Source organism: Benincasa hispida, chromosome 4 (genome assembly GCF_009727055.1).
Source record: "Benincasa hispida cultivar B227 chromosome 4, ASM972705v1, whole genome shotgun sequence".
NCBI lineage: Eukaryota > Viridiplantae > Streptophyta > Magnoliopsida > Cucurbitales > Cucurbitaceae > Benincasa > Benincasa hispida.
Window position 1 is genome coordinate 66621651 of NC_052352.1, and position 11496 is coordinate 66633146.

The window sequence follows — 11496 nt, forward strand, 5'->3', positions numbered from 1 at the left end:
AGAACATAAAAGAAAAGAGAAGATTGACACACATATTTACGTGGTTCACTAACAATATGTTAGCTAAGTCCATGAGGCAGGGGGGAAAATTGTTATCAGAGAGATTATTACAAAATTATAGAATGAATAACGCCTATAGGATTAGAGGGTTTATATAATGTACTTCTCTAGATCCTAGATAAAGACTAAAAAGAATTAAATAATTAAGGCCCAAGTTAAGCATGTAGACCTACTTTCACCTTCATTTTTTTTTATCTACTTTTTACTAATGATTTAAAAAATCAAATCAAAATTTGAAAAAAAAAATAGCTTTTAAAAACTTGTTTTTGTTTTTTGAATTTAACTAAAAATTTAATCATTCTACTAAAAAAAGATGTAAATTATTATAAGAAATAGAAAGAATATATGTTTAATTTTCAAAAATAAAAATCCGCCTAAATATATCAAATACGTTAAGTTTAGAATTTAAGCCCCCTTCCAACAGATACTTTATTGGTTTTGTTGTTTAGCTGACACGGATATGGCCTCTTTGGTTCTGTAATTCTGACTGTTTTGTTTACTAGAAAAAAAAAAAAAAAAAAAACCTTGGATTGAAACTAAAAACAACTTTTTTTAATTATTTATTTGTTGTAAAACATAATTTCGAAGATGAAAGATTTTGTAAGTACATTCCAATAAAGTAAGCTCACGCTAGACTAAAATTAACTCAATTATTAATTTAAATAATTTTTGTTATTTAAAAAAAAATATTTGCAGGTAATTATTCGTATGGATATAGACATGGAGAACCATATTTTAATCCTTGACCATATATGAAAAACGTGAAGACTCCATGAGAAAATTTGAAGTGGTCTGAGGCTGAGTCTAAACCGCCGTGCCGGCGGCCTGAAAGAGACAAATCCCATCACTCCCAACGGTGCTCGTAAGTATCGAAGCGGCATTAAGTAAATGTCATTTCCTTTAAACAGAGAACCCAAAACGGCCAACAATTCCCATTTCACATTTATTTATATACATAAACTGTTCGAATCCCATTAGCATCAAAACAAAGCTGGGTTTGGAAAATGGGAGATTGGGGGCCTGTTGTTATAGCCGTAGTACTGTTCGTAATTCTGAGTCCAGGTGTTCTGTTTCAGCTGCCCGGAAATAACAGAGTCGTGCAGTTCCTCAATATGCAGACCAGCGCCATCTCCGTCTTCGTCCACACCATCATCTTCTTTGGTCTCATCACTATCTTTGTCATCGCCATTGACGTTCATATTTCCTCTGGCTGAAACCAAAAACTCCCCCTTTTCTTCTTTCTTTATAACCTTCCCTCTTCTCTCTGTTTTTCGTTCTTGTTGTCTCTCCGTTTTTCTTAAACTTCTCTTTCCCTTATTACAATCCCATAAATCTAAACCTATAGTCTGAGTACATATGGATGCCTGTTGATTAGTTTCGGTTCAAATAGTGTTCTACATTCTTGCTCACAATGCAAAGTAACCATTATAAGTACTAATTTTAAATTCAGGTTAGTGTTGAGGGGTCAAGGAATCTCCTCTATCTTTATGTTCTGTGTTGATTCTTTTGTTTGAGAGATGTAGTCTTCCGGCTTTTATGTATTATTGTTGTGCGTGAGTTCAGAATTATGTTTTCCTTCTCTGCCTATATAGGGCGTTTCATCGTGTAATCATTTATGGAAAAATGAGTGGGAAACAGAAGGGTTTCTCTTCGTTTTACAATTTTCCATCTTTGATTTATTTTTAATAATTTGTTTAGTACCACTCACATGTGGTAAGCATGCAAGCCCGCATATGGTCGGCTATTCGTGCCCCCGGGCAGTATGGGCACTAATTTGTCGGGCGAGGTCGAGCATGTAACGTCGTGTGTTTAAATGGACATCTTTAATCATTAGTATAAGAATAATGAATCTAAAAGATGCACCATCTTTAAGATGACAGATTGAGGATGTTTACATTCGAAAAAAATTAACAAACTTCACATTGTTAGACCTTCAAACTTTGCTAGTATGTATGTGTACACTTATATACCATAGCAAATCAAATGAATCTACATTAGTCAATTAATTTTGTAACTTCAAAATATATATATATATATATTATATTTATGTGTAGTTATGGAATTCAATTATTGATTAAGTTAAAACTAAATCGAATTGATCATTACTCTTCCACATGCCACCTAATTCTCTTTTGAAGAAAAGAAAAAAAAAGGGAACAAAATAAAGTGTCAATAATTAGCGTCTATAGTTTTAGATTCTTAACTCATACATATTTAACTTCTAGATGGATTAAACAATCCCGTAAAGTGTAAAGTACGTAGCTATATTTTATACATTTCTATTATTAATCATTCTTAAAATAGTATGAACTTTTTTTTTTTTTTCCAAAAGAAGACAGTATAAAATTACTAAGTATTTACAAACACTTGCAACCAAAGAAGACAGTAATGGACCTCTCTCTTTAGAGATTAAAGATTCAATATCTCAGCTCATAATTGTTGTACTTGTACTAAAAAAAGAAAGACAGTAATTTTACTTTTGATCCCTTTCACCTCATATTTCAATTAATTAGACCTTCGAGCCTAAAGCGTTCTTGCACCGATGATATGTACATAGCTGCCTTTCGATCGATATGTTCATCCACACCGACACCATAACGGTTCCAAAAGTTCGCTTCGTGAACATTATTCATGGCTTGATCATGAACAACTCGATGGTTCGACGGAGTCATCATCGCCTTTTCCTGGTGATGAATCATAAAAGAAACTTGACTCAAACACGATGAAGCGTTGGACGTGGTGGTTGCTGGCTTTGGCTTTCTGCTGCCAGCCATGGCTTCCCCATGGAGAGGACCCAACATGCCATTCACAAAGCCTCTTGCTCCACATCTTGAATCCATCTTTCTTTTGGTCTTGTGCTCACTATACTTAGTTTTTTCCCTTCTCAATGTGTGTTTTTTTTTTCAAGTGGGCAATGACCCTATTTATATGTGGAGGAAGTGATATTTTAAATATCATGTGATCCATTAACAAAGGGAGATGGATATGAGAGAATTTTTCACTGTATTCTAGTGGTGACCCACCAAAGGAAAAAACAAATATCTAGGAGCATAATATTCAAAGATTAATGTTCTTAAAAGTTATATTGGTAAGATATGGATAGAGACCTAGGGCCAATATAGAGTTAATGGCATTTTTCTTTTTAATGAACTTTATAAAGATTAATGGGTTATGATTGTAAGCCAAATAAAAGATTAGATTTTTAGTTTCTCATTAATAAATTTTGTTTGTGGTATGGAGAATCCAGTCTCTTAGACAAAGACAAAGACAAAGACCTTCTTTCCACTTGTCATCTCTTCATTTTTCCGGTTTAGTAAGGCAAAATAGTGTAAAAAAAGAATGGTCTTTTCTGATAAGTCTTTATCAACTTTCAAATGGGATTCATACCATCCTAATATTAATCCGAAGTTAATAGTTTCAGTTTCCAAATTAATCCTAACTTTAATTGTTTCTGATGGGAAAAAGATTTTAATTTTGCTTGGGTTTGAAGCAAAGGGTTTGTAGTCTAGATTTGGGAATAATCTATTTCTTAGCATCTTAATTAAATACTCTGAACAAAGATCGTACCAATATGCTTTCAAGGTTTTTTTTTTTTTTTTCCCTAGGCTTAAGATTCAACTTTCCTTCTTCCTTTATTTCTTTTTGTATTTCCATTTTCTATTAATCACTTTATATATGTTTGTATAGTTTAATTTAAAGAAGTTTATAATTGATATGATTATATGGATTCTCACCCAACAATATGGTAGACAAGTGGTAGCCACGTGCTAAGTGTCACACATTTAAGCCATGTCAAGGGCTGAGAAAGAAATGCCGTGAGAGGGTGGCGCACATCCACTTACAAGTATTTGAAGAAGCCTAACTAAGGTGCAAGCAAGATTGAAAGTGATATTGTATCATCAGTGGTGTCATTGACAAGCTCACAGTACAAGCTAGATGAAACTACAAACATCATAAGTCAAGGTTGCATTATTAACTAGCTGCGAGTTAGATGCATATGAATGATACATGTGAGTGTACATCAAATTTTAGATTGATCAAAGATCGTACAAGTATTTCATAAATAACTTTTCATGATCACGACCATCTTTAATGTGCATGGACATCAAACCCAAATATATCTTAGAATCTACTATAGGATAAGCATGTTGTTGACTTTTCACTATGTTCCATGGATCTCATAGCTGAATTGAGTCATCTTATATGACATATGAGTCTGTCGTAAGGTAGACAAAATTGTTTCCTAGATTAATACTAATTGCTATGAATAAGTAAATTCCAAATCTCTTGTGGACCTAGATACTATATAAATACACGAAATTTATGTTAGTGTTATATATTTAAGTGGATAAGCACCTAATATAATTATACTATTTGAATTTATTTTAGTCTTTAAAAATTAAACTAACACTCCTTCTACCTCTAAAATTTTTTGTTTTGATATCTACTTTTTATTAATATTTTAAAAAATCAAACCTAATTTTAAAAACTAAAAAAATATATAATTTTTAAAAACTTGTTTATAACTTTGGAATTTGACACAACTCTTCCACTTAAGAAAAATAAAAATTCATATAGAAAATGAAGAAAAAATATAAATTTCTTTAAACAAACTAAAATGATGTCTAAAATATATTTTTTTTCTATTGTGTTAAAAAAAATGTTAGATATGGATAATGGACTGCCAGATAAGATGAAAGTAAATTGGAATATGTAAATATAAGTAGTAAAAAACGTTAGATGTGGATAATGCACTGCCACATCAGATGAAAAGAAATTGGAATATGTAAATATAAGTAATGTGGGACAGTGAGACAATCAATTGGAAATTGGAATATATACGAGTAGAGGAACACAGTTTTTGTACGTCTAACGATTTAACATCTAAATATTCTAAATCTATTTCCTATATTAAATATTATAATAAAAAATAGTTTGATGGAATATATGGAATTAATTAATTTACTATGTACATAATTTCATTTTATGGAAACTCCATTCTTCTGGAAACACAATATAAGAACAGCCGCTACCAATAAAAATGGGAAGAGTGGCACCCTATTTCAATATCTATTTTTCCGTTCTTATGATGTTTGTTTTCTTTTTTTCTTTTTTTGTTTTAAAAAAAACATAAATCGTTAAGGACAATCGATCTTTGGATTTGGAATGATATAATGATAAAATTTTAGAATTGTAACTAATTATTCTTTAAATTGTAAAATTTAGAATTTCAAGAATTTTCAATGTCATATATATTTGTAATTTAGAGAAAGAGAGGATTTACACAACAAAAAATACTAACTTCGATGCCAAAACATAGATGAAGAGCGGTAGAATGATAAAAAGTCAGAAGTTTAAGTTATTTGCTATAATAATATTTTTATATGGGAAAATGGATTCCTAATCGAAGAAAGCATAACCCCATGAATAAGCTCATACTAATCTGGCAATTTTGGAACCAATTCAGAATTTTTCTTGGGAGCTATGAGGAAGGAATTGGCCTTTTCTTTTATTGATTCAAACACTGTACCTGTAGGATAGGGATAGGTAAAGAGGAAACAAAACGAAGATTTGACATAGTACTTTTGTTCGAGAAATCAATTTGATTTATTTCGCACCTTTCCCTAGATGGAAAAAATGGGTCATATTCTACAAGATCAAATTTAGGACATTTAAGGAATGATCGAAAAAAATTAAAAAAGGGGAAAAAAAGGGGAAGAATAAGTAAAAAAAAATGACATTCGTGTATGTTTCATCTTAATCCTCTCAAGATTTTGATGTGAGTTTTTCCTTATCCTAAATAATTTAGGATTAAATCTTGGTTAGCTCAATAATTTGAAGTCCTTTAGAGAAACAAGCATTATGAAGACCGAAGTTCTTTGAAGATACAAGCATTCTTACCATGCTTGAAGACTGAAGTCATTTGAAGATACAAGCATTCTGAAGACTGAAGTCCTTTGAAGATACAAGCATTCTTCCAAGATTCTAAGCTCAAGAACATCCACATGCTTTGCTTCTATAAATCAAGCATACGCATTCAACCGAGAGAGAATCAAAGGATCAAGTATTAGAGATCGAATCAAAATCAACATCAACACCAACTCAAGTTCAACTCTACGAAACAAGTTTCTTCGGAAGTCTCGTGTGAACACTAATCCTCCAAAAAAATCAACAAACCCAAAGGCTAATCATCCAAGAAGATCAACAAGCCCAAAGGCCGATCGTCTAAGAAGATCATTAAACCCAAAGGTCGATCGTCAAAGAAGATCAACAAGCCCAAAGGCTGATCGTCCAAGAAGATCATCAAGCCTAAAGACCGATCGTCTAAGAAGATCAACAAGCCCAAAGGCCGATCATCCAAGAAAATCAACAAGCCCAAAGGTCGATCATTCAAGAAGATCAACCAACTTAAAGACTATAGCTTATTTTGAAAGCATCAAAACATTATGTATTAGAGATTGTATTCACTTTCTACAAAATTAATACAAATACAAAGTTCAAGTTCCACGAAATAAATTTCTTTTGAAATCTCGTGCGAACAAATTGGCACGCCAAGTGGGACATCTCTACCTCTCATCTCTCTCATCATCCGAGTCAACAAATCTACAAATGGCACCAAAGAAAGCTGCATCCAAAGCTATTGTCGCAAGCAACACTTACATAAGCTCTGTCATCACAGAGGAAATCTGGGATCAGTTGATGGAATCTCCTAAAGGTGGGATCGTCATAAGAAAAAATCTCGTTGTTCGACAACTATGCTTCTGCTACTGATCTATCAAAGAAAGAATCACATTTAGATATAGTGTCTATCATGATGACTGACGTAACGACCGAGTCGACCATGGTAGAGATGGAGATAAAGATAAAGATAAATCTCCTAATGAAAGCTGTAGAAGACCGAGATCATGAAATTGCTGCTTTAAGAGATGAAATACGAGCTCGAGAAACTGCTGAGTTGAGTCAATCTCCAGCTACAAAATCCAATGACAAAAGAATTATTGTCTTGTAAGAAGACTAGCCGTAACAATCTACTTTTGTCGCCACCTTGTCAATTCAACACCTGCAGGATATAATTACAAACTCCAGAAGGGCTCAGTATGAAGAACCATCACAGTCCTCCTTTATGTACTCCAAGCGTACAATAAGAGAATCGACACTGAGAATGCCAGCTAGGTATCAACCTCTAAAATTCCAGTAGTTCAATGGAAAGGGCAACCCAAAACAACATGTTGCACACTTCATTGAAACCTACGAAAATGCAAGAACCAGAGGAGACCAGCTAGTCAAGAAGTTCATCCGTACCTTGAAAGGAAATGCTTTCGATTGGTATACTAATTTGGAGCCAGAAGTGATTGACTGTTAGGAACAGCTAGAAAGGGAGTTCCTGAACCGCTTCTACAGTACAAGGCACACTGTTAGCATGATGGAGCTGACGAACACCAAACAGTGGAAGGGAAAGACAGTCATCGATTACATCAACCGATGGAGAGCTTTGAGTCTGGATTGCAAAGATAGACTCACTGAATTATCTGCAATGGAGATGTGCACTCAAGGCATGCACTGGGAGTTTCTTTTAATCCTACAAGGGATAAAACCTCGTATGTTTGAGGAGTTGGCAACACGTGCTCATGATATGAAGCTGAACATCGCCAACAGAGGAACTAAAGATTTCCTAGTCCCTGAAGGGAGAAAATACAAGAATGAAGCCAAGGGCACTGAAAAGATCGTGGATAGTGCCACAAAAGAATCTATGGTCGTTCATGTGACCTTGCTGAAATTTTTCTCCAAAGGAAAACAAACAAAATTTAAAAGAAGGCACAATGAGGGGGAGAAGCGTCGTCTGACTCTTAAAGAAAGACAGAAGAAGGTTTATCCATTCCCTGACTCTGATGTGGCAGATATGTTGGAGCAACTGCTAGAGAAGCAACTTATTCAACTACTGAAGTGCAAGTGACCAGAACAAACAGAAAAAGTAGATGATTCTAACTACTGCAAGTATCATTGGGTCATTAGTCACCCAGTTGAAAGGTGCTTCGTGCTGAAGGAACAAATTTTGAAGTTGGCTCGTGAAAAGAAGATTGAGCTAGATTTGGATGAAGTAGCTCAGACAAATCACGCTACAGTAACGGCGACTTCAAGTGTTCCAACACTGTCTGTGTCCTATGCTCAAAGATAAAGCCTGATCCAGTTTTGAGCCTTCGAGCCTATAGTTGTTCAGTTCCAGCAAGAGATTCAAATAGCAAATTCCAAAAAGAAAGATAAGCTCGTTGAAGATGACAACGAAGGGTGGATAGTTGTGACTCATCGAAAAAGAAGACAGCCAAAATCCACCTAAAAAGAGTCGCATTTCTATCGAAGCTATAGAAGAAGGAACAATACTCATAAAAAGAAAGGCAAAAAGATGACATGGAAGCCTAAGCTTGATCAAGGACTTCCCTCAATTTCGACAGCAGACAACTTTGGCAGAATTTCTCCCAAGAAGCTTTCTCAATAATCATCCAGAGAAAGTATTAGAAGTTATTACATGTCATACTGTCGGCATAGTGGAAGTCGACAACAATCATATAACTGCCGAAGAAGTCAACGACTCAGAAGAAATGAAGCAAAGAACTTCTATCTTTGATCATATTAATCCTTCAAGTGCTCGATCTTCAGTCTTTCAAATATTGAGTATGGCCACGGTAGGAGAAGAAGACCAATGTCCAATGACTACTTCTACTCGAACTTCAGCCTTCAAAAGGCTAAGTATATCCACATCAAAGAATGATCGACCTTCAGCATTTTCTTTTGATCGTCTCAAGACAACAAGTGATCAACATAAAGAAAGGATGAAAATCTTGAAGGCAACGTCATTCCATGAAGAAAACAACGATGAAAAGATCCATAGTTGTGTCCGTCCACGCATGAAGAGGAAATTTTCTGTTGACGTAAGTACATAAGGTTCCTTGATAGTGAAGCCAAAACTCATCATATTGACGAATCCTACAAATGAAGAGGATGATCAAAACCATGATGAAATAAGAGCTTCTGAAGTTTAAATGAAAATGTTGCTCATCGTAAGAGCCTAATGCATGAGTCTCCTGGCTCGCATGAGTTAAAAGTGTGAACTGAACCCCAGCCCCCCCCTCTTTCTTTTCTTCCCTCAAAAAAAAAAAAATCTTCGTACGAATTATGTTACAACTTGATCTTTGTCATTATAAAAGGTATGTAGGCAACTTAGAGAAATTTGAGTTCAGTCGCACATAAAAAAACATTCTTTTTGAACTGCATTATGACTAGATCCCTATCATTATGAAAGGTATGTAGGCAACTTGAAAGAAACTTCAAGTTCAATTTAGTAAAAAAAAAAAAAACTTGAACTACGTCATGATTTGATCCCTTTCTTTATGGGTACGAAGAAAACTTAAAGAAATTTAAGTTTAGTCCATCAGAAAGGGTACCACAACCACCTAAGTATGATACTACAAGATTGATGTTGATCTCCCCATTAAAGAATGACACTCCAGATTGAAGATCTTCATCCCTATTGAGGGCAACACAAAGGATTGAAGATGTTCATCCTGAAGGAAATCTTAAATAAGAATGCCTATGAGTGGAAGCAGATATTTCCGATTTTATTGTAACAGAAGTACCATACATACATTCTAACATACTGATATGTGTTGTAAACACTAATTACTGGTATGCCTTAACAAATAAATACAAAAGACCGAGAGACATACCAGTTGAAGACAGTCTTCACAGGAATTCGATCCAACGCGGACAAACACCTCTCGTTCTTACTCGTCCAGAAAGCAGTCGCCTTGCAGCACCATAGTCATCTATATGATCAGCAGCGCATGAACAACAAGCAAACGGGGACGACACCACCACTCAAAGCCCCAGTATTCTCAGAGTGAGAATCCAAAGGATGGACTTTGATGGAATTGGTAGAGAGGAGGAGGAAAAGTGAACGTGTAAAACGAATAAGCGAGTGGGAGAAAGGGATGACTATTGTATAGTCGGGTGCTTGTCGTTTAGGTTGGGGTACACGATCGTGTAGTAAACACTAAGTATCGTCTATCAAAAGGTAAGCGATTGTTTAGTTTCGCTCGGCGCGCTAAGCGATCGTATAGTAAACGTAAGCGATCGCTTAAGAAATCGTGGGCGATCATTTAGTACGCGAATGTGCGATCGTTTAGGAAGACGGGTGCTATCGTATAGGCTCTCAACGCTAAGCAATCGCATACTTTTAGACTGTGAGAAAATTTTCGAATCTCTTTTGTAACTCTCGCAAAAAATGAAAACTATTTTCATTTTCATTCTTCAGTTATAAGAATTGAATTAAACTTCTCACTTTTGCACGAATCCGGAGAAAACTCAGCCAATTATCTCATAACCGCCTAATTAATTAAATAATGAATATAATCATATTATATTCTTAACCTATAGTTTAATATCATATATCAACTATAGTGTTTTCTCCTCTACTTGATATAAATCATATTTATATCCAATTTTCTCCAAAATAATGTATCCCATACATTTAGTCAATCATATCATATATAATTAACCAGTTCAATTATATCATATATAATCGAACTCCCTCTTATCAATTGGAACATTTCAAACTAACCCAAAAACTGATTCTCAACTTTTATCCAAGCTACCAATGGGACTTTATGGACCTATGGCTCGAAGCTCTAATGGTACGTGAATAGCTGACTAAACTCTTTAGCCATGAGATCCACCATCCGTTAACTGCCAGACATTCCACTGAAGACCTATACGAATGATTAGGATCAGACCCTCTGTGACAAGTCACAACACTTGTAACTATTCCACAAAGCGGGCCGCATCCGTAGCATTACCAGTATAAGGTTTCCCTCCTATATCCATATACTATAGGCCATTTTGGTTATCCTTTAAGACATGATCCACTTGTATGTCACCACATACATGCTTAAGTTACATAAAGATAACCATGGGATTTTAGTTTATTGGCTTGTCGTAAAGCAAATAAAACATTCAAATGAACAAAATAAAGAAGTGAAGTAAATATCATATATTATACATCACAAGCGTTCGTACAAACTGTTTACAAACTACAGGATACGAGACTTTAGGGCATCAACCCTAACAATCTCCCACTTGTCCTAAAGTGAAGTGAGGTGTATAGAAACAAGTACAAAACAATAATCTAGGGCATAAAATCCCAGTACAAGAAAATCTCCAACTTGCCCTAGTCTAGCCGCGGGTAGTCCTATAGAACTATGCTCTGCAGGTGACCCTCAAACACTGTAGCTGTGAGAGCCTTCGTAAACAGATCAGCAACATTGTGCTTCGAAGCGATCTTCGTGATGATCACATCCCCTCAATGCACTATCTCGCGGATCAGGTGATACTTCCGCGTTATGTGTTTGTCGCACTTGTGACTCCTAGGCTTCTTGAAGTTCG

General features: G+C 35.0%; 1 protein-coding gene across 1 annotated transcript; it reads left to right on the forward strand.

Annotated features, from left to right (window-relative positions):
* The first annotated feature begins 773 nt into the window (after window positions 1–773).
* LOC120076617 lies at window positions 774–2087 on the forward strand. The gene has a single exon (XM_039030496.1). The coding sequence runs from the start codon at window positions 1065–1067 to the stop codon at window positions 1272–1274; it is 210 nt and encodes a 69-aa protein (XP_038886424.1). The 5' UTR covers window positions 774–1064; the 3' UTR covers window positions 1275–2087.
* The last annotated feature ends 9409 nt before the right edge of the window (window positions 2088–11496 follow it).

Coding starts and splice junctions, on each gene's coding strand:
- LOC120076617 (XM_039030496.1), top strand. CDS start 1,065: ATGGGAGATTGGGGGCCTGTTGTTATAGCCGTAGTACTGTTCGTAATT.